Here is a 27,102-nt window from a genome sequence, read left to right as displayed (position 1 = left end):
TTTGTGAGAGGGAGGAGCCGATCCAACTTTCCTCCCATCATCTGAGCCCTCCGGTGCAGAGGCGGCTGGCAGCGGGGAAGCGGAACCTGAGGCGCGCGGCGCGGCTTCTGGCCGGGCGCGGGGCGCGGTGCACCACGGGCGCGCAGCACAGCCGGGCATGGAGGAGCGCGGCGACCCCGAGCCCACCCCGGGCTGCAGCGGTCTGGGCTCGGGCGGCGGCGGCGGCGCCCACTCATGGGCCCCCGAGGACGCCTGGATGGGCACTCACCCCAAGGTCAGGAGGCGCGGGCGGAGCAGGGCGCCGGGCTAGGCCGGAAGCCCCGGGCCGCGCGCCCCTCCGGCCCTCGAGTGCTTGCGCGGCCGGATGCGTAGGATGTGCGGACTTCACAGGGGACCCGTGTGCACAGTGCCCGCTGCAGGCGGTGTTGTTAGTTTAAAGGAGTCGAGCTATTGCTCTGACCCCACCCTCACCCACCCACCCCAAGCCAGTCTTAACTGGGGGACAAGACACTGAACCCAGCGCCCGTCAAGGCGGAGGCCAGTAGTACGCGCTGCCAACATCCGAGTTTTGCCGTCTGGGGCTCGTTCTGGGGTCTTCTCGTGTAAACCCCACAGGAACCACGCACAACAGTGTGTGCACCACGGCTCAGATCTAAGAGTCTGTAATGATAAAGGCTTAGGCACAGTCACGTTTACACCTAGCCTTGGGCTCAGAGTGTGCATCTTGATTTCGCCGAAGTGCAGAGTCCTAATTTTTCGACTTTCTTGGAAAGTTTAAGTAGGTTCTTCCCCAAAGCAGAACTACTCACCTTGTGGGTGTGTTTTTCTGTATGAGCAGCAAAGGAGATAAAGATGGTTCCTTGCTTGCTTCTGCTTGGGACTTGCTGCCTTGTACCAGTAATGTCCCAAGCCATGAACGGACAGTGAGTGGAGATGGGGGTTTTGTAGAAATCTCGGGGGCTGGTTCAGTAACTTGAGTAGAGTTGCAGTCTTCTGCAATAATTCGTATTGTCGAAAAACAGTCAAGAAAAGGAAAATTTTGAAGGTATAAGTCTGAAAAGCGTTAACCTTTTTTCATCTTCTCTTGCTTGAGTTTATCCTCCTCTTCTGTCTCCTTATTGCCTGTAAGGCGAGAAAAACAAACAATAACATGGGGATGTTATTCGGTGCCATAAGAAGAAAAACCATGGCATGGAGAGGCAGCTTAGTGACTAAGAGTGTGAACTCAAAGTCAAACTGCCTGAGTTTGAATCCTGGTTCTGTCACCAGATTTTGTGAATTTTACTTTTTTGCAGGTTGTTGAATTTCATTATTCCTCAGTATCATCATGGGTGAAATGGGGATACTAATAATACTTATCTTACAGGGTTGTTACATGATTAACTCAATTAATATTTGTAAAGTACTTGACATACAGTAAGCACTTGTAAGTATTTAATAATGAAACACCACTAACAGGTTTTTAAAAACTCATTGATTTGGTAGTGCTATTCAGTTTTCATACAAGCAGATTTTTTTCGTTCAAGTTAATGGCAGTACAGACCCTGACTGTCAAGTCTTTTGATTTTTCTTCTTGAAGGATCTAATTGGTTAAAAAAAAGAAAAGATATTGGGTATTTGATTTTCCAGTTCTGCGTTGTTATTATTCAGTTTGAAAATTACGTAGGTCCATCCAGTAACATGGTATTGGATTTATCATCCTCAAACACCACTTTCATTATATTATTCTCAAGCTTAGAAATCCTCAGTGTTTCCTTGTGAGTAAAATTCAGACTTTTAGCTTGGCCATCAAGACCTTACAACCTGGTTCCCAGTTACCTTTTCAGCATCATTTTCAAACACATTTGAGATTTGGAGAGGATGACTGATAACATCCCTGTTCTGCACCTGTGCACACTTATGATGAAGCCGATGAGAGGATGTGACTTCCAATCTGCACTCATTCGGGTCTGCTGACCCACTCGCCTCTGCATTAGCCCTGCTTACCCACCTTGTCACTGACATAGCTGGAAAACCTCAGGCTTCCCCTGCAGGGGTAGCCCCTGAAGAATGTTCCCCCAATGCTGACCAGCAAGTCTGAAAGAAGCAGCAGCTTGCTTGGTCCTTTCTTTAAAATCCAACAGTTAAATAACTCCTTACTCTTAAGTGAGAAGGGGTGGGGAGAGAGACCCGGAGTGGTGTTCTAACACTTCTCCACAGGCAAATAAGAGATCAGGAAGTGGAGGCTCCCACTAACGTTCCCCAACAAAAGTCCTACTAAAACTGTCTCTACTCCTGGCAGATAGGTTTCTTTATAGGCTCTTGAATATGTGTGGCTTATTCCCACTTTTGTGTAGTTGCTCACTGTTACTCCACCTTCTCTATTTACTCAAATCATACATGTCCTGCAGGGCTCAACTTTTATTCCACCTCTGCCGTGAAATAGCCAGCAGCCAAGCCACCTGAGGAGAGCTCCTCTGACCTGTTGGGTCGTATTTTTTTTTTATTCCACTTACTTCGTTTTTAATCACTTACTGTCATGTATTGTTAATTGTGTAATAATTGCAAGTGTGCATGTGTTTACCCTAACAATTACACATTTTTTAGAGACAGGGATCAGGTCTTAATTGCCTTGTAACTCCCACTATACCTAGAAGGGAGTCTTATATGTTATATATATTTAATGAATAGTTGTTGATTGAGTGAAAGAAAATATTAAGAGATTCTTCCTTCTCTATTTGACAATTACATTTTGATTTTCAGTATTTAGAAATGATGGAATTAGATATAGGAGATGCCACCCAAGTTTATATAGCATTCTTGGTTTACCTGGACCTCATGGAGAGTAAGTTATTTGTTTATATTGTTTTGTTATTGGGGCTGTGGTGGGGGGATGGGGAGTTGGATTGGTATATAGCCTTTATGCATTTGCTGTTAATTTTGCCAATTTTGTAATTTTTCATTTACATTGGGAATTACTGGGTAACAAAAAATACTAGAAAAGTAAAGGGAAGATATCATTATGAATGATGTTTGCTCAGCTGAGTATTAGGTAGAAGTTTGGAATTTTTATCTTTCATTTTTGATAAACATTATTGTCCATTCGATGATGCCCTTTCAGGTAAAAGTTGGCATGAAGTAAACTGTGTGGGATTACCAGATCTCCAGCTCATCTGTCTTGTCGGTACTGAGATAGAAGGAGAAGGGTTACAGACTGTGGTGCCCACAGCCATCAGTGCTTCCCTCAGCCATAACAGGTGGGCAGGTGGTTTTGGTCTTTGTTTAACAGCTTAGTTCCTTTCCTGAATAAAGCACTAGGAGTCATTAAATTAGAGGTAGTAATATATTTTTAAAGGAATCTAGGGTGCAGGGGTCATCACTTTACTCTTGATTATTTGAGGAGTAAGTTAAATATAAATGTTAACAAGTATTTATTTAGCACTTACTGTATGGTCAGTACTTTTTCAGAGAAGGAATGTATAATAGAAATACCATCCTAAGGAAAAAGGAAAAATTTATATTCTTGATAAGGAGGCAGGACCATTCCACTTGAAACAACAGATGTTGTAAGATGCACCAGAATAAGTGAAACAAATCATATTTGCTATGGGTGTTGGTGAAGAGTGTGATTAACATGCAGGTTGAAATGCATCATGCACCTTTTTAAAAAATCTTAGGTGTGCAGAATTGAATTAAACATATCTTTGTTTCATGACACATTTTCTCAATCAACGTCCCAAAACAAAACTGGATTCTTGACAGTCACTTATATCTAACTTTATGGGTCCCCTCCTTTCCCTGCTTCCACTGACCTCAGGTAACTGCCATCCTAAATCCTGTGTTCATTGGGAATTGTTTTATTTTAGATCTTTTTAACTTCATAAAAAGTCATGTAGTCTTTTGAGGCTCACTTTATACACTTAAGATTATACTGCTAAAATTTATCCATTGTAGTATATTTTCCTTGGCCGCCATATAATATTGCATTGTGTAATTGTACCATGGATTTCACATCTATTCTCCTGATGATGGAGTGTTGCTAATGTTCAACTTCAGGGGATAATTTCAAACTGTTTTCCAAAGTGGTTGCCTCAGTTTGTTTACTTTCTACCTGCAATGTAAACATGATCTTTTGGAGTTGTATTGTCTGTGACACTTAGTATTGTCAGACTTAGATTTTTGCCAGTTGAATGGGTTATCTCATTGTGATCTTAATTTGCATTTCTCTGATCACTGATATTGAACATTTCTTTATATATTTATTATTTCCTCTCCTGAGAAATGCCTGTTCATATCCTCTGCCTATTGGATTATTTGTAGTTTTCTCCTTGACTTGTAGGAGTTCTTTGTATATTCTTGATAATAATCCTTTTGGCTGTGTTTCCCAGTTTTTAAATCTATCTTTCAGATATCTTTTGATGAGTAACAGTTCTTAATTTGAATATAACCACATTTCCCTGTCTTTTGTAATCAACATCTTTGTGTCTAGTTTAAGAAATATTTCCTATCTAAAGGTCTAAAAAAAGTTCACCTGTATTTTCTTAGAGTTTTAAAGTTTTTTTAGTAGTGAGAGGAAGGTTAGGGACCCTGTTTTCATGTGGATAAGCATTTTTTTCTGCCTCCATTTGCTGATAGTCCCTCCTTCTCTCATTATCTGACATACCTTCTCATTTTCCAAAGCTCCATCTATGCACTGATTTGTTTCTGGGCTCTTTTAATATTCCATTAGTCAATATACCTGTCCTTGTGCCGTACCACATTTTGTTAATCGCTTGCTTCATAGGAAGCCCTGGTATCTGGTTAGCAGGTCTCCCTCTCTGCTTTTCTTCTTTAGAAGCTGTGGCAGGAAGCCTCTAAAATGGCTTTTTGAATTCCAGCCTTTTGGTAGTCACGCCCTTAAGTAATTCCCTGCCCTTGAATGTGGTCTGGACCTCATGATTTGCTTTTAATAAATAAAATTTGGCAAAAATGATGGGGATGTTACTTCTAAGATTAGATTACAAAAGACTGTGGCTTCTCTCTTGGGCACCCTCTCTCATTTGCTGATGCTGAGGGAAGCCAGCCGTCCTGTGGACTGTCCTACAGAAAGGCTGAGAATAGAGGAGTGAAAGTAATTATTGATGGAGCAAGATTCGTGGCAGATGGGGAGGGACGGATTCAAGAGAATAGTTGAAGATACTAATAGAGGAGGAACACCTCACCCTCTGAGACTAGGGGCCAGGAAGAAAGGACAGATGAGAACACAGCTATATTTGTGTGGGTATATAAGTAGGGGAGAGGGCAGAGCACCTTACATTCCAACATGGAGGGCTTTGATGGATACCTGTTTTTTTCTGTTTCACTGTGATTGAGTGATTTAGTAGAAAGAGGCCTGGGCTGAAGCCATAAGACCTGGGCTCTGGTCTTGCACTGATATTTAAACGTTTCGTTTGATGATTGGCAACACACCTAATTTCTCTGGGTTTCAGTTTCTTTGACTTTTATTGAGGGATTTAGATTATCAGTAGATAATATATAAGATCCCTTCCAAAAGCTACCATAATTGGTTATGTTCACTGTCTGTACATAAAACTATATTAAACTAATTTTTAGATTTCTATATTTTTTGTGTGTGGTTGGTTATGAGAATTAGTTTTTGATATATCAGGCTATTCATACCCTTCTTTGAGAGGCTTCTTACTGTGAAATTTTTCTGTGTGTTTGAGAATCACAAATAGTTGATAGAGTCAACATCAAATTTGATCACTGATGTGATTTCCAGGCCTTCCTATATCTAAGAAACTTAATAATTAATTCCTCAAAACTCTCCCTTTGTGTCTTTTAATTACTGAAACAAATATCATCCTAGCTAGCTAGTATTATTGTTATATCACTTGTTCTGACAAGGAACTACCATTTGGAATTAACCTAATTTAATTCTAAAAAATAAAATCAATAGCGTCTGAATCAAAATCATTTCCTAAGTCTAGAAGTACAAATTTGTGTCCAATTAATTTCTAGTTTTTTCCAACTGGTGATTATTGCTTTTCTAGCTTTATTACTTTAAGTTTGTTTTCTTCTTTAAATAGAATTAGTTGGAAGGATAACTTAGGAAGCCATTTTTACACGCTTGTATTTAATAACTTAGAGGGCTTAAGTCTTTGTGTCTTGTTTTTATGTAAATATTCATAATTATATCACGCAGTGGAATAATAATATAGAAAATAGCACAAACGAGGCCCAGTACACACTAGTTTATTATGCCTTTTATGGCATAAAATTTTCTCAACTCTCAAAGTATGCAAATAACTTTTTTTTTTTTTAAAGATTTTTTATTTTTTCCTTTTTCTCCCCAAAGCCCCCCAGTACATAGTTGTATATTTCTCGTTGTGGGTTCCTCTAGTTGTGGTATGTGGGACGCTGCCTCAGCGTGGTTTGATGAGCAGTGCCATGTCCGCGCCCAGGATTCGAACCAACGAAACACTGGGACGCCTGCAGCGGAGCGCGCGAACTTAACTACTCGGCCACGGGGCCAGCCCCTGCAAATAACTTTTTAACAAATAAAGATTTGTGTGTGTGTGTTTAATCTCATTCCTCAGTATTTAACAGGAGTGATATTTTTAGGTGGTAGGTATAATTTTATCTTTTTTTTTTACTTTTATGTGTACTTTACATATAAAAGGTTATATATCTAAGAGTAATGCTACAATTTCAGACGTTTGTGGTTAATGTAGGAATTTTCCTTTGTCAGTAACACAGAGAAGAAAATTATTGACTTTGAGTCTTTGGCAGCTTTGTATAGGGAAGAAGTTCATTGAGACATGTCCTGAAAGTATTTGGGTAGGAACTTGTGAAAGTAGCTCACCATAAAAAAAATGTTTTTTTAAATTTAGGAGAGCAAACAGCTCTTATTTTATTGAATAATAAATCAGCTACAGAAATAAATCACTCTGTGTTCGCTTTTAAATCTCGTTATTTGTCAGATAATATTGCTTGGTCTTTACTTAACAAATATTTATTGAGTGACTATTACGTCTCAGGCAGTGATCTAAGTGCTGGGGATACCAGGTTGATTAAAGCAACCTCTTTTCTTTTTTTTTTTTTTTGAGGTGTAATTGACAATACAACATTATATTAGTTTCAGGTATACAGTGATGATTTGATTTTCGTATATATTGTGAAGTGATTGCCACGTTAAATCTAGTTGACATCTGTTACCGTACATAGTTAAAGAATTTTACTTTAGCTTGTGATGAGAACTTTTACGATCTACTCTCTTAGCCACTTTCAAATATGCAAACAGTATTATTCGCTATAGTCACTACGCTGTACATTACATCCCCATGACTTGTTTATTTCATACCTGGAAGTTTGTCCCTTTGACTCCCTTAACCCATTTCACTCACTCTCCGCCCCACCCCCCTTGCTTCTGGCTACCACCAATCTATTTGTATCTATGAGCTTGGCGTTTTTTTTTTTTTTAAGATTCCACACGTAAGTGAGATCATGTGGTACTTAAGACATCCTCTTGAAAGTAATGTTCTAGCACGAAATGTTGGCTTGGAAAATAAATTTTATTTCATTTTTTGGTAATTGTTGGATGGGATCTAGTGAAAATGGAATTGTCCTTTGTTCAGAGATTTGACTGTGTAATTTGGAACTGCCTCCACTTATTTTATTGTTACCTAATTGAATAACAAGGATAATGGAGTGCCGATAAGTACTGTATACAAGGTTGTGTCAGGACCCAGAGGTAGGACAGGGAAAGCCTCCTGAAGGCAGTAAGAGACCAGGTTTCAGAGGGGCAACTGCCAGTAGGCAAGCATGACTGCCTGTGTAGCATGGTATCTAGTTCAGAGTAGGCGCTTAATAATGTTGGCTAAGGGGGCTGATGAATAAATGAATGAATAGAACTCATGAGAAAAGAAGGGAAGGATGGGAAATGAGGTGGGAAAGGTTATCTTGATCAGGAAGTCCATTACTGTTTTTACTTTTTTGCTATCACAAATTGTACTGTAATGAATAGCCTTGTGAGTATCTTCCTGTTCTCTCGTATGAGAGTTTCTCTAAGGTAGAAGCCTAGAGGTAGAATGGCTAGGATGTGTAGCATTGACTCCTTCGTCTTTACTGGTTGTTACTAAATTGCTCTCCAAAAGGCTATCAGTTTATGGTCCCACTGACAATATAAAAGTTTCCATAGACTAGGAGAAGAGATTTACTAACATACAACCGACAAAGATTAATTCAGAATGTATAAATAACCTCTGTGACTCAAGGGAAAAAACAACCTAATGAAAAACATGGGCAAAGGATATGAACAGGCAGTTCATGGAAGAGGAACTCAAATGCTCAAATCTATTTATAATAAGGGAAATACAAATACAAAATGCGCTTGTTCGTGGTTTGTCTTAACTATGCAGAAGCTTTTCAGACAGGTTACATTGTTGTTGTATGGCGAAGGTATTAATTTACGGGGAATCTTTGATCAGGGTTACAGCTACCTCATAGAGTGCCTTTGAGCAAATTAGAAAAAGGTACTCCTTCTGGACACACACAAAGTCTCTTCACCAGGGTTCGAGGCTTGGCAAGGAGCATAAGCCAGATTTCAGACCCATTTTTATCAGGCACCCTTGTGCAAGGCGCAATCTGTACAGTATACATGATAACCTGCCCCTGAAGCATGTCTGTTGAATCCAAGGTTTCCACAAAGAACACTAAAAATTACTGCTGCATGGATGGTGTCATTGAAGGGCTAAAAGCAGGGGAGTGATACTGTAGATTATTCCTGTGGCTAAAAGAGTCTTTTGCGTTTGTAGAGAATATTACAGTATTTTAAAGTACATTCACAAGTATACTCTCATTTCATCAGCACTAAAATCCTGAGTGGTAAATAGAGTACTTGTTTTATCCTAATTTCACATCTAAAAAGCTGAGATTAAAAATGTATTTTTATTTATATTCTACTGTTTCCAAAAGATAATAAAAAATTGAGTTACATGAAACTCTCATGGTAGATAACAAAGTCTCATAGCTATTAGAGTTCTTCCTACTTTACTAGTGTTTTAAAAATCTCTTTTTGTAAAATAAAACCAGAAAACCACATAACATAAATGTACAGATTGAGTTATAAGACAAACATCTTGAACCCTCATAACCACCACTAACCAAGTCAAGAAATAGAACTTTTCCAGCCATCCCAGAACCCCTTCCACGTGCCCTGTTCCAAGCATAACCCTCTTCTTCCCCACAAAAGTAACTGTTATTCTGACTTTTATAGTCATAATTTTCTTGTCCTTCTCTATAGTTTAGTCGTGCCCGTTAAAAAAAATGTCAGGCTTATTGAGTTAAAATTTATATATTTTAACTGCTAAACTATTTTCTGAAGTGGCTAGTTGTGCTATTTTCTCTTCCCACCAGCACTGTTTGAGAGTTCCACTTGCTCCATATCCTCAGCAACATTTTGGATTATCAGTTTATTTAATTTAATCATTCAATTAGGTATGTAGTGGTTTCTCATCATGGTTTTAAATTTGCATCTCCTGAATGACTGATGATGTTGAGCATCTGTTCATGTACTTATTTGCCACGCATACCTCTTTGGCCAAGTATCAGTTCAAATCTATTGCTTGTATTTTAGAGATTGTGTCATTTGTGTTCTTAATAAATTGCGAGGTTGTTTTTTGTGTCCTGAATACAATTCCTTTATCAAATATCTCTTTTGAAAATATTTTCTCCCAGTCTGAGGCTTGCCTTTTCATTTTCTTAATTTCCTTAGAAGAACAGAAGTTTTTTATTTTGACTGATGTCTATCAATTTTTTTCTTTTACAGTTTATAGTTTTTGTGTTCTGTGTAAGAAATGTTTACTTAACCCATAGTCATAAAATTTTCTCTTATGTTTTCTTCTAGCAGTTTTATAGTTTTTACTTTTAGATCTATGATTACTTTCGAGTTGAATTTTATACGTGATGTGAGTTAAGGGTCAAGGTTCTTTTTTCTTTTTGCAAATGTATGGCCAATTGTTCCAGCACCATTTATTGAAAAGACTCCCCATTTAATTACCATGACACTTCTGTTGAAAATCAGATGACCATATGTGTGGGTCTATTTGTGGGCTCTCTAGTCTCTAGTATTGATCTGTATGTCTGTCCTGTGTCAGTGCCACAGTGTCTTGGTTGCTGTAGCTTTATATAAAGACTTGAAATCATGTCATGTAAGTCCTCTAACTTTGTTCTTTTTCAAAACTTTTTTTTTGGCTATACTAGGTCCATTTATTTTCCATATAAACTTTAAAATCAGCTTAATTTTTACAAATAAAGCGCTGCTTTATTTGTGTCTCTCAAATTTTGCCCATTAAAAAAATTTTTTTTTCTATATCTTGTAAACCTTTGTTAATCTGCAGTAGAGATCAACAAACTCTTTCCGTAAAGCTGTAGATGGTAAATATTTTTGGTTTTGCAGACTATTTGGTCTCTGTCGCAGCTCCTCAGCTCTGCCATGTTAGTGTGAAAGTTGCCGTAGACAATGCATAAACAAATGGATGTGGCCATGTTCTTATAAAACTTTATCTGCAAAAACAGAGAGCAGTCTAGATTTGGCCCATAGACCAGTAGTTTCCTAACCCCTGATCTATGATTCTGCCTCTCTCTCTTTCTTTTCCTTGCAGTTTTTCTGTTAAAGAACCTAGGCTGTTTGACCTGCATACTTTCCCATAGTCTGGGTTTGCTGATTGCTTACTCATGGTGCATTTCAATGTGTTTCCCTGTCCTCTGTATTTTCTGCAGATTAGCAGCTGGAACCAGGAGCTTCATAAGATTCTGTTTGATCACATTAGTAAGACTATAGCTGGTGGTCTGTTCTTTCATCAGGAGGCATATAATGTCTGGTTACCTCTCTTTATGTGATCTTAGTAGCAGTTGATACTTAATGCCCAGCTTTTACTGATTGTTTTAACCTTTGTTATTATTACTGTTGTTCTGACTCGTGGTTCTAGTCCACTTCCCTTGGACTGCAGCATAGACACAATCTGCTTTGGCTTGTATATTGCTCCCGCGGCCTCTTACTGCTCGCTTGCCTTTGACTCTCACTCAAGAAAGCCTGGTGGAATGTGAGTGGATGAGGATGATGATATATTACAAGGAATATTAATTTTATATTAAAACATAACCTGCCAACTTTCTTACTTTATTGTTAGAATCAAACTACTTACCACACTCTGCACAACCAACGTGAGTGCACCGGTTGTAAATCACTGTCCTAGACCGTGCTGCTTAGCTGCTTAGCTGCTTGATTGTAGTGGTTTTTCTTTTTTAATGCTCTGTATACCTCACAAACTTTAAATAACACTTTTATTACTGGGGAATCTGGGTAGTGTATAAAGCCTCAGAGCCAGAGGAGTTGGCAGTTTGCTGGAGGTGCAATTTCATGTTACTCACAAAGGGCATATAGCATATAAGGCCCGATAGCTGTCACCCTTATTGAAGTCCCAAGTTGTGGAGTCTGTTTGTAAAACTGGACCAAACTCTAGCATTTACGTAGGTAACTACCACTTAGTTGTAAAATATTTCCCCACTGATGACAATAAATAATCTGTGTCCCTTAAAACCACTAAAGTAGCTATCTTTCTGCTTGGCTACTGAGTGGCAGAGTAGCATAGACATTTGCGTATTCTTTCCATCATTTATTTTATAATGTATACATGTATTTGCTGACTCCTTAAAAGGGAACAATTCTAGGCAAATTTAGTGTTATATCTTTGTGAATTTCTAAGAATTCCTAAACAATTTTTGTATCCATTTCCCACTATTTTCCCAGGCTTTAGACCTGGTGATGGTATTTAAATAGTTTCTGGCAGGAGTGCAGACAGATTCCATTAGAGTGAATGTGTTTGAATGGCAGTGAGTGAATGCGATATTTAGAGCAAAAGTACAATTTGTGACAGGTGTTTTCTGTAAAGTGATTATACATAATATATGTTCATAGTTAAAACACTGGCATATTTTTCAAGCCTAAGAAGGTCTTGTGTATACTAGTCCCTCGTGAAAATATTGATCTAATGGCTGATTTCCAATGAGAGAATTGAATTGGTGAAGTGTCCATATCTGATTATCTAGTGAGAAAATTATGCTGATGGAGTATGAGGTGGTTTGTGTTTCTCGAAGGGGAAGAACAAATCTCCTTTTTCTCTCATCTAAAAATACTGCTTAATGCTAATGTAAAATAATTTTTAGCCCACTTTTAAAATACTGTATTAAGGTATGTATTTGGATGGTATATGCATGTGGAAAGTGCTCTAGATTGTTTCTTACTAAAGTGAATCTGAGAATCCGTGTAGCAAGTTTGGTAAATGACTGTGGAGGTTTTAGGTACAGTTTCCCCAGACCCTGCAATGGTATAAAATCATATTAATAAATCCACACAAGTCAGAGAGATCTGATGAATTTAAAGATGAGACAACCAGAGGAATCTTAATGAAAGCCAGGAGACTTTTTTCAGTGCTAAGGTAGTAAATGAAGTCAAATTTATGTTCAGATAGCTTGATTAGCTTCTCTTTGGACCACCTTGCCATTGATATTTGTTGAGTGTCCCTAAATGGGAGAAACATATTACAACAAAGTTAGGACAATAGTATTACAGGTATTTGTAAATGGGAAAATATCTTAAGTAACTTACACAAGGACCCATAGCAAATTATGAGAAAAAAATATTTTTCTGTTTTTTCACTACCAGTTTTTTTTTCCTGGTAGAATTTATGTCATCTTCCAATTTCAATGTCAATTTAATTTCTTCAGTAAAATATGAGAGATGTGCTGAAAACTAAAACCACAGTTGCCGTATTTTAAGCTTATCTGTGGTTATACACGTTATAAGTTTGAAAAAAAAGCTGAAAGAAGTGTTTTGTATGATTATAAAATCCAGAGGCAGTTAAGATACAGTATTTTTTTTTGAAATGATCCGTAAATTTCCTTTGTTACAAAGGATTATAGTTCCTTTCTTAGTAATGTCAATAAATCATTCACCCTTTTAAACCTTTAAATTATAAATGGATCTCTCCTCTCGGTGCCAGAAAAGGATAGTGGATAGCTTATGTGAGGATGGAGCCTCTCCATTGTCCATTTTATCCCCCCAGTTCCCACAAATTACTGCTGTTTCTCTTGATTTATGGTGATTGATAACCTCTCTAAAATAGGTACCCTCAGCCATTTTATCTGAAAGGAAATTTTTCCACATGTTCTTTCTTTGCGTCTTCCAATTTTAATATTACTCTAGAAGTTTAGAGAAAGGCTTCAACATTCCATATACCAAATTGGTCATCTGCTGGTTCAGCAGCCATAAGGCTAAAAGTCTGAGAACTTTAGTCATTTGGTTTGATCAGGACTCTTGTCAAGATTCTTGTACAGTTAAGGTAATTTATGCCTTAAGAGAAATGGAAACAACTCAGTACCCAGAGAAATGAATGTCAGAGCCAAAGTTAGGATTCCTAGCCTGTGATTTTTTTAATCTGATGCTTAGTTTATTAAGCCATATCAATCTATTTCCTAAATGTTGTTTTCAAAAGAATACACTCTCCTTTCTTCCTACATAGAATCAAATGAACTACAGTTCTTTTTCTGTCAGAATTAATGGAGCCTCTAAATACAGTTTTTAAAGACTGTTAATAGTAATTTTTCTTTTTCTGAAGGACATGATTACTTTAAAAATATTTTATTGACTGTTTATATGTGATCACAGCAGTAACCCAAATGATGAAAATGGACCAGTTGTGTATTTTTAAATCCATAGTATCACTGTTTTTATAGAGAGAAGAAAAAGAACTCATATTTTAAAACACTGAGATGTGTCGGGAAAATTAAAATTTTATTTATCATTCTTACACTTACCTTTCAGTAAAAATGTTATAAATGTATATAATTATACTTTTTCTTTAAGCATTAAATATAGTGACTATAAATGAAAATACATATAATTAGAGACTATCTAGAGGCAAAGTAAAAGCATGTTTTGGTTTTGAGGGGGGATAAAAAGTTAAGTTGCAGATTACCCCAGTATCCTCTAGGCTGTTCATTCATTTATTGGGTGCCTGATGTATACTGGATGCAGGAGGTACAAAACATCACAGACCTTGCCCTGAGATGCTCACAGTCTAGAGCTGAGATGGACATACATTTATATCCAGCGTGGTAAACATAAAAAGAGATATGTACAGGGCACCCAGGAAGACTGCAGAGGGAGGAGATGCAACCTCAACTGGTACTGTAGGAGGTGGGGGTGTCTGGGAAAGCTTCCGGCAAGACAGGTTGTTTGAAATATGTATAAGCATTCCATATGGAATGAGGACGGATTGGATGTTCCTGACAGAAGTAGTAACGTGAGCAAGGTATAAGGGCTGAGAGAGCCTGAAAATTGCAAATGGTTCGTTATGACATAGTATGTAGTAATGGCAGAAGGAGTGCCTGCCGGAACTGGTGAGAAAGCCCTGGATTGGGAGCATGTGTGCATGTGTGTAATGTGAGAGAGATGGGAATGGGGGAAGGAGGAGGAAGAGAGGGAAGGAGAGACAGAGACAGAAAGAGTGTGAAAAAAGTAACCCTCTTCCCGGTAAGGGATAGATCAAGAGAGGCCGAATGGGTTAAGGAATTCAAAGATAAGAGAAAGCCAAATCAAGAGTTTTGCCATTTTGAGGTCTTTGGGAGATACTGGTATATCCTGAAATAAAGGTGGGAAAATCATTTGAATCAGAATATTAGGAATTGTAATGCTTGTTTCCATTTTCTCTGAAGTTAGCAATTAAAATATATAAGTCTGTGAGGATATAGGAAATGAGCAACTATGAGTGCAAGAGCATGTCTTGGGGATTTGGGGAGGTTTAGTAACTCTCTCTGTCACTTGCCAATTCTTAGCCTCCTTTCCTGAACCTTTTCAAGTTTCTGGTCTCTAAATGTTAAAGTGCCCTAGAGCTCAGGCCCTGATATTTTGTCTTCTTTATACTCACTCCCTAAGCTCCCTCATATGATTCCATGGTTTTAAATACTCATATACTGGTGACTCCCAAATTTATGTCTCCAGCTCGACCTCTTCCATGAACCCAAGACTCATATTTAACTGCCTTCTTGACATGTCCGCTGAGATCTAAAATGCATTTCAAATTAGCGTGTCCGAAAAGAGCTCTCGATTTGTCCCCTAAACTGTTCTTTCTGCAGTTTCCCCCATGTCAGTAAATGGCAGCTGTATTCATTCCGAAACTCAGGCCAAAAGTCTTCGAGTCATTTTTTTATATATATAGACTTTATTTTTTAGAACAATTCTGGACTTAGGAGAAAAATCGAGCACACAGTACAGTGGTTTCTCCTATAAGCTCCGGTCCAGCACCATGTTTCCCGTATGACTCACATCTTAGTGTGGTACTTTTCTTACAACTAATGAACCAATATCGATACATTAGTATTAACTAAAGCCATAGTTTACATTAGGGTTCACTGTTTTCTTGTACAATTCTGTCGATTTTGACAAATGTATAATGTCATGTGTCCACCGTTACATACAGAATAGTTGCCCCTACCCTGAATCCCTGGCAGCCACTGAACTTTTAACTTCCTCTATAGTTTTACCTTCTCCAGAATGTGATATAGCTGAAATCATGAAGTATGTAGCCTTTTCAGATTGACTTCTTTCACTTAGCAATGTGGATCCTTGCCACCATGCTATTGTTAGTTTTTTGAGTTTTAGCCCTTATAATAGGTAAGTAGTAGTGTCTCATTTTTTTTTTTTTTTTAGATTGGCACCTGAGCTAACGATTGTTGCCAATCTTTTTTTTTTCTGCTTTTTTTCTCCCCAAATCCCCCCAGTCCATAGTTGTATATTTTAGTTGCGGGTCCTAGTTGTGGCATCTGGGATGCCGCCTCAGCATGGGCTAACAAGCAGTGCCATGTCCGCGCCCAGGATCCGAACTGGCGAAACCTTGGGCCATCGAAGCGAAGCACACAAACTTAACCAGTTGGCCACGCGGCAGCCCCTTGTTTTTTCTTTAGTTGGTAATTCCCTAATGACATGTGATGTTAAGCATCTTTTTCTATGCTAATATGGCATTTGCGTATCTTCTTTGATCAGGTGTCTGTTCAGATCTTTTGCCCATTTTTTATCAGGGTTATTTGTTTTGTTGAATTTTAAGAGTTCCTTATGTATGTTGGATACAAGTCGTTTATCAGATATGTGTTTTGCAAATATTTTCTCCCAGTCCAAGGCTTGTCTTTTCGTTCTCTTAACAATATTTTTTGCAGAACAGAAGTTTTTAATTTTAATAGAGTCCAACTTAACAATTTTTTCTTTCGTGGATCATGCTTTTGGTGTTGTATCTAAAAAGTCATCACCAAACCCAAGGTCACCTAGATTTTCTCCTATGTTGTCTTCTAAAAGTTTTATAGTTTTGTATTTTACATTTAGGTCTATGATCCATTTTGAGTTAATTTTTGTAAAGGGTGTAAGGTGTGTGTCTAGATTTTTTTTTTTTTTTTTTGCATATTGATGTCCAGTTGTTCCAGCACCATTTGTTGAAAAGACTGTTCTTTTTCCATTGAATTGCTTTCCCTCCTTTGTCAAAACTCAATTGACTATATTTGTGTGGGTCAGTTCTGGGCTCTCTGTTCTAGTCCCTTGACCTGTTTGTTTGTTCCTTGGCGAATACCACGTGGTCTTACCTTGCAGTAGCTTTATAAGCCTTGAAGTCGGGTAATGTCAGTCCTCTCACTGTGTTCTTAAGTATTGTGTTGGCTATTCCTGGTCTTTTGCCTTTTCATATAAACTTTAGAATCAGGTTGTCGATATCCACAAAATAACTTGCTAGGGTTTTGATTGAGATTGTACTTAATCTATAAATCACATTGGGAAGAATGGGCATCTTAATAATACTGAGCCTGCCTAGCCAGGAACATGGACTATCTCTCTGTTTATTTCGATTTCCTATGATTTCTTTCATCAAAGTTTTTTTGTTTGTTTGGGGTTTTTTTGGTGAGGAAGAGTGGCCCTGAGCTAACATCTTGCCAGTCTTCCTCTATTTTATGTGTGGGATGCCACCACAGTATGGCTTGATGAGTGGTGTGTAGGTCCAAGCCCAGGATCCAAACCCGTGACCCCAGGGCCACCGAAGCAGAGCCTGCAAACTTAACTACTGTCCCACCAGGCCAGCCCCCTCCTCAGAGTTTTATCGTTGTCCTTCTGTAGATTTTGTATGTATTTTTGTTAGGTTTATACCTAAGTATTTCATTTTTTTGATGCTAATGTAAGTGGTGGTGTGTTTTTTATTTCAAATTCCAATTGTTCATTGCTGGTATATGGGAAAGCAGTTGACTTTTGTATATTAACTTTGTATCCTGTAACCTTGCTATAATCTCTTATTAGTTTTAGTCCACCCAGTTCTCATACCCTAAAAATAATTTATCAACAGATTCTGTCAGTTCTCCCTTAAAAGTGTGTTCAATATCTGTCCATTTCCCACCACTTCTGCTACACTGCCATCACTCTGATTTAAGCTATCATCTCACCCCATGTACTATTACAACCTACGAAGTGGTCCTCTTTTATAACACTTACCATATTTATTGCTACTCAATGTATTGTATATTTGGTTTTCTTTGATTGTTTAATATCTTCCTTTCCCCTCTCTAAAATAACCTCCATGAAAGCAGGAACTTTGGTCTGTTCGTTGCTGTTTCCCCAGTGCCTAGCCTGGTACCTGCTACTTGGTGTTAAGTAAGTATTTGTTGAATGAATGAATGAACTCTCTTAGACTACTCAGTTCCTGCAGCAGAGACTTGCTAAGTAATATCTTAAAGAACATACAGATATGCTACAAGCAGCCTTTGAAGAGTTTCTAAAAAATTAGAATGTCTGCAGAACCCATCCACTTGCTGCAAGATTTATCACTATTTCCCACACTTTACTCTGTAACTATAACATGCATCTGGGGACAGTGAATCATCATAGGTCTGAAGAGGTGCTCTGCGATGCTGGTAATGGCTTCCTTACATTTTCGTTAAATTCTTATCATCCATATCCCTCCCCCTCTTTCAACTCCTCTTTTTTCTTAGTGTCTTGGGGAAAGGACTTATATTAATAGTGGAGTAAGGCTTACTACAACTAATTGACTTCCTTCTTTAGAACATTTTTAAAGATGTTCTTAGTTATGAGATTTAATCCTGAAAGGCTACATACTTTTTTGAAGGATATTTCATTATTCTTTCCCTGTAATTGAAAAATGTTTCCTCCCTCTAAAAGTATATTCTTTATTACACATTCATTTAATGACCATTGTTTTATTAGAGGACTAAAGTCTAATAACTGGTAAAATGATTTCTGTCACTTAGCTTCCCTGAGTATCAGGATGTGTGTCCTTATACTACCTCTGCTGGAAATCTGTTGCTGGTGAAACCCCCAATTCTGGCAGCTTCTTTCAACTGACAGAGCATTTTTTCCCTTGCCCTCAAAACAAACACAAAAAACCTTGCAGTTTATTTTAGCAGAATGGCTTCCCACTGGGGTGAATAGCCGCACAGGCGCTTAATTGTTCAATAAACCCTCCTGGGGTTTTAGCTACCTTGATTTTTCACTAGGAAGGCCTTGGCATGATTCCCAAGGAAGTGGTCTGCTATCCTTGAAACTTTTCTTCAGGATTGAGCCTGTGGATGAATAAGGCCTCCTTGGCATCTTTGGCACCAATTTAATTTTGCCTTGCAGTCCAGAGTTACAGTATGGTGTATTGTTCCAATATATCATAATGAGGCAGATCCAGGAGTTAATGTCTTTCACTGATAAGGCTATGGCATGTACCAGTTTGACCACATTGACGAGGACAGAAGGAGATATTGCTTCCTGTGGGTTGAAAATAATAATTTTAACCTGTGAGGCATTCTATTTCAACACTGTCGAAGCTAAAAGTAATGTTTTCTTTAGCTTTCTTGTCCTCTGTGCAAATCTCCATTACTTAGTCTCTATTGTAGGGTCATTACAGAAAAATGAATGCTAAGATTTATGGAAGACATTTAAATGGTTTGGAAGAACGGCAGTAGTCAAATAGTGTTACGTGTGTTTACCTCAGGCTTGTTTTTAGGTTAGCTTTGTTAAACTTCGGAATCACCATTTTCAGGATGCTGAGCTCCTCTGTGAACAGTTATGAGAAAGAAAAACCTATTATAAACATCAAATTCTGTTACTGTTGATCAATAACTATGATTGTTACTGATTTCTCTCTTTGGGTGGAATTTTTCCTTTGAAATATAACGAACTCAAAAACCTGAAATTCTTGTTATTAATGCATAGGTTATGTTTTTCATTTGTGGATTTCTATCAAATATGAACTATAAGGAATTTTATCTAAGTTATTATTTTAGATTTGTGTGATGAAGCATCTCTACAATATTTTTCCAAAGAACTGTGCTTTTAAAAATTATATGTATAAGGAAACTTTGTCCTGTGGTTTCTCAGGTAAGATTTCAAACTGTAAACTTGTTGGGAGCCAAGTGAGATTATGGTGTTTTAGTATGCTTCATTGTTCTCGGCATCTTTACAATCGTGTGATTTTTGAAGTAGAATTTTGGAACCTCTCGTTGTTGTTAGATTGAGAAAGAGCAATCTGTTGACTGAAAGGCAAAGTAAATGTTTTTAGGAGTTTATCAGTAAAGTATCCCATAAAGGAAACAAACAAGAAAGGTCTGGATGGGGAACAATGGTGGCATTACTTTAAACATACGTTAAAAATAGACTAGAAGAGATCCTGAACTGAATCTTTGTAAGACTTCCCAAGTGTGCTTTGGGTAACAGAGGCAGACAAACCGTTTTATTCTGTTATTGCTGAGAAGATTCATTGGTAGTTTTCCCACACACGCCACTGAGTGGGATGAACAGAGCTCTGAGATGGGAACTTCCATTTCATTTTTGACAGTGATTTACCTCAACTCCGAAGACAAAACCCCCTTTACAACTCTGAGCTAATTTTCAAATGTTAGGGTTTCCCACATGGGTGTTTTGAGGACGTTTGAAAATATTTTGCTGTTTATATCCAAGAACTCTGGAAACAAATACAAACGAGATGGAAATTTCTATCCTAATTTTCAATATATGGGCTAAAATTCCCACACAGTTTACCTTAGGAAAAACTACACACGTGCCTGTGCGCACTCAGACACACATACATTCTGATTTAAACAATAGCATATCTTGAGAAATGGAAAATTTGCAAAAGTTGTCCTAATGGGTTTGTTTCCCTTCCATGTGTTTCCCATCCTTGTCATACCCTGCCAGTTAGGGATGTTTAAAGAAACTTATTTTAACTTGTGTGTATTTCAGTGTCTTCAGAATGTCACTTCCCCATGAATGCTGTGTAATGAGGTTTCTGATTAATATCTGTGGTTGCTTCTTCTAAACATCTCTTTCTAAAGTAAACTCTGATAGGAACAGAAATCTAGCTAATTGTCCTGCAGTTGTACGTAGGTGGAAATTTGTTTTTTAAGGGGAGGGGGGTGGATACAAACATTATGTCCCAGTTTGTAAGGTAGCAAAATTTGGTATAGATACTATATAATAAAGCTTATATTCAGTGACTGCTTGACAGTTTGCAAAGCCTTTTCAAAGTGTGCTGCCTCATTGATCCTTACAATAATCCCAGGTATGGACATAGAGGTATACTGCTATATTGGAGCAGTTTCTGTATTTTGTTAGAGTTGAGTTATTATTAATCTGAGATAAATTGTGATAAATTAAGGTGCATATAGTAATCTCAAGAACCACCATTAAGAAACTCAAAAAAATATAGTAAAAAAAACACAGCCAAATTAAAGCAGTGCAGTAGAAAATATCTATGTAATACAAAAGAAGGCAGCAAAGGAGGAACAAAGGAACAAAAAAGACGTGATATATAGAAAGCAAAATGTCAGACATAAATCTAACAATATCTATTAATTTTAAATGTGAATGGATTCAACACTCTAATCAAAGGGCAGAAATTCTAAGAGTGGATATAAAAACAAGATCCAACTATATACTCTCTATAAGAAACACACTTTACATTTAGAGACAACAATTTTGGAAAAGTCTTACTATTTCTTCTACACTGCTATACTCTGAATGTGTACCCCCAAATTTCATATGTTAAAACCCCTGAAGATGATAGTATTAGAAGGTGGGGCCTTTGGGGCTGCTTAAGTCATGAAGGCGAAGCCCTCATAAATGGGATTAGTGCCTTATAAAGGAGACCCCAAGACAGGCATCTCTTGCCCCTTTCACCATGTGAAGACACGGTGAGAACGTGCTGACTGTGAACCAAGAAGAGGGTCTCCGCCAGAACAGGACCAGGCTAGAGTCTTGATCTGGACTTTCCAGCCTCCAGGACTGTGAGAAATAAATTTCTGTTGTTTATAAGCTGCCCAGTTTGTGATATTTTGTTATAGCAGCCTGAACAGACTGAGACATACACCACTCTTTCTTTCCTTTCCTTCTGTAATTCCATTTACACGTGTTAAACTGATAGTGTCCCAAAGACTTCTGATGGCTTTTTTTATTCTTTTCTGTCTTTGTAGTTCAATTTGTTTTCTTGTGACCTGTTTTCAAGTTTACTAAATCCTTTCAGCCATGTCTAGTCTACTATTAAGCCTAGTCAATGCTTTGAAAATATATATTATTTCAAAATTCTAGAATGTCCGTTTTCTTTAGAGTCTCCATTTTTCTGTTTAAATTTTTCATCTTGTCACCTATTTTGTCTGGGTTATTTCCTTAATACTATAATGTAATAGTTATTTTAGAGTCTTCAACTATTAATTCCAACATCCGAGCTTTTCCAACAGCCGTAGTTTTCTGAAGGTCTTCTTATACTGACTTTTCGCTCCGGATTATTAGGTCCATTTTCCTGCTTCTTCACAGAGCTTAGGACTTTTCGCTGAATACAGGACATTGTGCATTTATAAGAGATTGATGTTGGTGCTGCTCCCTGCCCCAGAGCTCATCCTCTCCTCTCTCTGGCAAGTCGGGTCAGGGCCTGTTGGGTGGATCCAATCAGAAGTCAGGAGGGCCACAGCTGCAGTGCGATGTTAGCTGCCTCAGTTGTCTCAGCTTCACGTGTCTTGAGAATAGGATCAGGCCTCTCTCGTCAGCAGGGCTTTTAATGAGAGCTTGCTTGCCATTCTCAGGTCCCTCCACCAGCTTTTCATGCTGTCGCTTAAACGCCACAGAAGTCTTAGGACGGAGAGGGTGAACTGGAGGGGTTGGTGTCCCTCCAGACTCCAGTCTACCATGCCAGTTCACATGCAGCTGGTACAAGTCCTGCTGCGTTCTTTCTCCTGGTGTCCCAGGGAAGTTGCTTGCCTGTGACTAGCTCACTCCTCCAGACACTGTGCCCAGACTTGGCAATTGCCTGAGGAATGGCAAGTGGCAGACGGAAGTGTCTGTTTCTTGGTCCCTACTTTCCTGGGAAAGGCTCACTTCTCGCCGGAATTTAGTTCCTTCAAACTTCTTTGTGTTCACATCTCTTTAATGGCTTTGAAGAAAAATGCTATATTTTTAAGCAGATCAGGTGTTTTCTCTGTCATGGTAGGAATGGTGGTCTTTTGAGGTCTTCTATATCCTAATTAGAAGTGGAACCTCCTCCCACTCTGACTTTTGAATCAATAATATTGAAAAAAAAAAAAGAAAGTGCACTGCCCTGGTGATGACATCTTACAATTTTTATTTTTAACCTTTTTCATAGTGTGGGGGTAGGAGTCAGAAAACCTTTTCTTAAAGGGCCCAGTAGTAAATATCTTAGGCTTTGTGGACAGAGTGGCAAAATCAAGGCTATTAATGTAGGTATTTATATGACTATTTAAAATATACCATTTAAAGATGTAAAACCATCCTTAGCTTTGTGAGCCATAAAAAAACAGGTGACCATAGTTTGCCAAGCCCTGGTCTAGAGACAAATGATAAAACAATTTGAATGTTTTGATGAACAAAAAGCAAGCAAATATCAGATACTTTTAAGAAATTAAATTCTAGGGAGTTCTTTGGTACACCATCTACCACTGTATCTACAATAATAAGTACCAAAAATGATGACCTTCAGCTGTCAAGAGAAGTTGAACTTTTATTTAGTGTAATAGAATTGCATAGTGAATTTTAGAAAAATGTTTTTTAGAATTATATTTTAAAGCTTATGTACCTGAAGAGTTAGTTATAGCCACATGGAAACCTTCATTCAAAAATCTTCATTCATTCTACCGAGGTAGTCTACTACATATTGGGCATTAACGCATTTTTTTAAAAAAGATTTGACCCTCAAAATGGGTACAATCCAGTGGAATACAGGCACTTAGGTGTATAAATACAAGGTAACAATTATAGTAATGTAGGTTTGCACAAGGTGCCTCCATAGGGTCAGATACGCAACTTTGCGTAGAGGGTGGAGACAGGTGGCAGGGAAGACTTCAGAGAGAAGATGATGCCTTGCTGACTCTTGAAAAGGAATTAAGATTTTGCCAGGTAGACAGATTTTATTTATCCAATAAATGTTGCCTGACAGTTATGCTTAACGACTGAAGTATTACCATGTTGTTGACAAATCTTTCAAGGTCATTTTAGCAATGGTTTGAAAATGAGGAAACAAACTTAGAAACTCATTCTCTCCTTATACATTACATGCCTGTGTAAACTTCAATGATACGTAGTAGGTAAGCAGCCTTTTGTGACTGTTTTAACAAACCAGTTGTCACTCTAAGATATTATGCAATGATTAAGTGATATTTTAGCAAGAACAATTTAATTTCAGCTTTTCCAGAAGTTTATTGGTGTTTTAAATCACTTTAAAGTCTCCAGTCTCTACTACAGATTTTAAAAAAAAGCATTTTAATTATTGTAGTAAGAATATTTTAAAGCCGAGACTTTTCTTTTTATACTCTTTATAGATTCAACAGCTAATAGGATGGGTAAAGAGTGACCATACGAATTTTTATTTAGAGATGGGAAGTAGAACCTAAGGGGCCAAATTACACTTTTGCTGAAGAGAATATAGTGTTGAGTTATTTACATATTCATTTGTAGCATGTTAATATGCTAGGAAATCTTTTTCCAATTTCTGGAGAATTGCTTAGCTTAATGAAAAAATAACTAATCATTTTTTATTTGCCTTTTTAAGAAAGCTCCTCTGGAGGTTGCATTTTACTGAATTATTGAACACAGGCTTTATTGAGTAGGTTATAAGGATTTTTAGTTTGTGGTAAACAAAAGCTAATAGTGCTTTGAAGACCTAGATATTAGATTTGGTAAATTATTTTCCACAGCAAGCAAATTGAAGTCCTTTAATACATTGATGCTTGGTATATAATTGTGCAAAAATCTATAGTTTTTTCTTAGCTTTTATTGAGTATCAGAATACATATTGAGAACCATCAAAATATCTATATTCATATCTAATAATTCTGATACATGGAAAGACCCAATAGAAATATTTGAAAAGAAACAACTACCTGCAGAAAGATGATCATCACAGCTTTTCTTTATTAGTGCCCTTCTCACCCCAGAACGCCTGAAAGCACTTTATAGCCATGGGGAATGATTGGGTAAATTATGGATCAATAGACTATTATATAGCTATTTAAAAGTGATAATTATGAACACCATGTAGGAACATGGAGGAAACATTTATTATAGTCTATTTAAAAAGAAAAACCTGAATGTGAAATTGTTCCACTATAAGATACCAAGGTGGAAAATTGGAAAACGAATACCCAGGATCCTTAGCCAATTTAGATGCACTAAACACTATTAATTTCCCATTCTGTGGATTCCTAAATACAGTTTGATTCTCTCAGGTATAATGATCAGGAGAGAAGGGTGAATACAGAAAAGGAGGACCAAAAGTCAGTAGATAGCCCTTACTTGCAGGTTTTTCTGTAAGAAAAGACAACTTTAAATGGTTATATTTGAGCCTTCAGATATTTCCTTAGCATTAGGCATATAATGTAATTGCCTACCTTTTCCCCAATATTTTACAGTATTTGATCTTATTATTAACTGAGTGACTGTGAATCCTAAATGTATTGTGACTTTATTTTCAGGATAAGGGAGATCTTGAAGGCATCTCGAAAATTGCAAGGTGATCCAGACTTGCCGATGTCTTTTACTTTGGCCATAGTGGAGTCTGATTCCACCATAGTCTATTATAAACTAACTGATGGATTTATGCTGCCGGACCCTCAGGTCAGTTTTGAGGCAACTATCAGTAAACAGTGAAAAAAGAGGAAAATTATGACATGATTTTAAGTGTGAGTCGAGCCATTCATAGAACGGCTTCCTTTGCAATATGAAAATTCAAGGAAAAAAAATGACTTGATTCTCATACCTCAGAACACTGGCTATATTTTGTTCAAAGTAACATGTTCTTTGTTGTTTTCACAGAAATAATTTGATTTCCTTACTCTATGGAGAATTTCAGAGTTCCCCAGAGTACTTCACGAAATCGTGATGCATTTAATTATTTGATGAGTAACTGAGGTCGAGTGAAAAGGCTAATAATAGTTTTAACCAAAAGAACACTTCTTTAGGAAATGTTAAGTTGGTTGACATTTTGACAGGAACATTTTAATAAAGTAAAGATGTTATATATGATTTCTTTACATACTTGTTGGCATAATTGGGATAATTACATTAAATATCTTTGTAATTTTACTTTTACATAATTTGTTGGGGAAAAGGTCTATCCTGATATTTTTTTTTTATGTTGCAGAATATTTCTCTTAGAAGATGACACCTATACTTCCCGATGCTTACTTTATTCATTCAAGAGTGGATTTGAGACCCATCAGCCTGCTTCGTCTTTTATCTCAGAGATAGTCAGGGTTGACACAGCTGGTCATAATCCATAAGTTTTCTTTTTGAAGAACAAAATTTTCCCAGATAGAAGAATGTTTTTTTGTTGAGAAGTGTAGGGTAGTTACTCTAGAACTTTCTTATCTGGAGACAGTTTAATTACAGTTGTATACAAGTTTATGCCTAGGATGTGTTCCAAGGGATGGCGCACGTGTGTTTCTTCTGTCGTCCCGCACCCACAGCTGCCTCGTTGTTCACTGCTGCCACTACTAGACTGTTGAGACTGCCACCGCCTTCCCTTACTCAGCCCTCCCGGGGCATTATGGCCACTATGGCGAGCCTGGAATGGCATGGCATACACCTTGACACCTGCAGAGTTTGCTTCAGTCTGCTTTTTCAGCCCCAGTAGAAAGTAAAAGTTTTCTTTCAGTTGGTTTTCATGTTGCAATTACTGTTGCTTCCCTTTTTGGTTAACTTTAAATCAAAACTAAAAATATGCTCATCCAGAGTGTAAAATTACATGTCTAGATTAATAGGGACCAGAGAAGTGTTACCTACAGGAGTACAGGGCCATCCTTTCCATTCTTATTACCACCACCCTTATTATAGCATAGCTAGAATGTTACAAGAGAGACAGTGGGGGACAGTGTCAGCCTTGAAAACATCTTTATTAAGTAGACTCAGTTATTCTGCTTTTGTTAATACTTCCCAATTAAGTTGCCTAAAGTACAAAAAATTATATGCACAAAGGTGTTCCAAGTGGCATTACTTGTAATAGCCCAAATTATAAATCACTTAAAAGTTTAAGTCAGGAATCAGCAAACTTTTTCTGTAAAGGGCCAGAAAGGAAATATTTTAGGCTTTGCAGGCCCTAGTCTCTCTCACAGCTTCTGGACTCTGCAGTTGGTAGTATAAAAATAACCACATAAACAAATGGGCGTGGCTGTGTTCCAATAAAACTTTACTTCCAAATGCAGAGCCATAGTTTGCCAACCCCTGGTCTGGGGAAGTAGTCAGTAAACAGATATATATAGCCAATGAATGGTACATTATGTACTCATTAAAAATTAGTAATGAATATAATGAGAAACATGAGAAAATATTTGGTAAAAAGGCAAGGTACAAAAGTGTTTGAATGGGTATGATCATAGCTGTAAATAACACACCAAGCATATAAATAAAAAGATGACAAACTACTGTAGTTATAATAGGATGGCAGGGCAGTAAATGGATGACTTTGTCTTTCTTCAATATTTCAGTTTTTGTTTATTTGTATTACTTTTATAATAAAAGTGTTTTAAAATAAAGTGTCTTGAAATCTA

The 27,102-nt window shown here is 37.5% G+C and overlaps 1 protein-coding gene across 1 annotated transcript; it reads left to right on the top strand.

Moving 5' to 3' along the window:
• The first annotated feature begins 47 nt into the window (after nt 1-47).
• Nucleotides 48-27,102, top strand: TSEN15 (tRNA splicing endonuclease subunit 15). Its single transcript, XM_014850301.3, has 5 exons — nt 48-274; nt 2,743-2,824; nt 3,101-3,236; nt 25,030-25,171; nt 25,698-27,102. The coding sequence occupies exons 1-5, from the start codon at nt 158-160 to the stop codon at nt 25,716-25,718; spliced, it is 498 nt and encodes a 165-aa protein (XP_014705787.1). The 5' UTR covers nt 48-157; the 3' UTR covers nt 25,719-27,102.

The sequence above is a fragment of the Equus asinus genome, chromosome 25, assembly GCF_041296235.1.
Source record: "Equus asinus isolate D_3611 breed Donkey chromosome 25, EquAss-T2T_v2, whole genome shotgun sequence".
NCBI lineage: Eukaryota > Metazoa > Chordata > Mammalia > Perissodactyla > Equidae > Equus > Equus asinus.
The sequence above is the reverse complement of the archived record's forward strand: the minus strand, read 5'-3'. Positions and strand labels throughout refer to the sequence as shown.

What these genes read in the sequence shown, in the direction of transcription:
- TSEN15 (XM_014850301.3), top strand. Translation starts at nt 158, where the DNA reads ATGGAGGAGCGCGGCGACCCCGAGCCCACCCCGGGCTGCAGCGGTCTG. An exon ending in GGATGGGCACTCACCCCAAG is followed by an intron (nt 275 to 2,742) that starts GTCAGGAGGCGC and finishes TTTGATTTTCAG; the next exon opens with TATTTAGAAATGATGGAATT. An exon ending in TTACCTGGACCTCATGGAGA is followed by an intron (nt 2,825 to 3,100) that starts GTAAGTTATTTG and finishes ATGCCCTTTCAG; the next exon opens with GTAAAAGTTGGCATGAAGTA.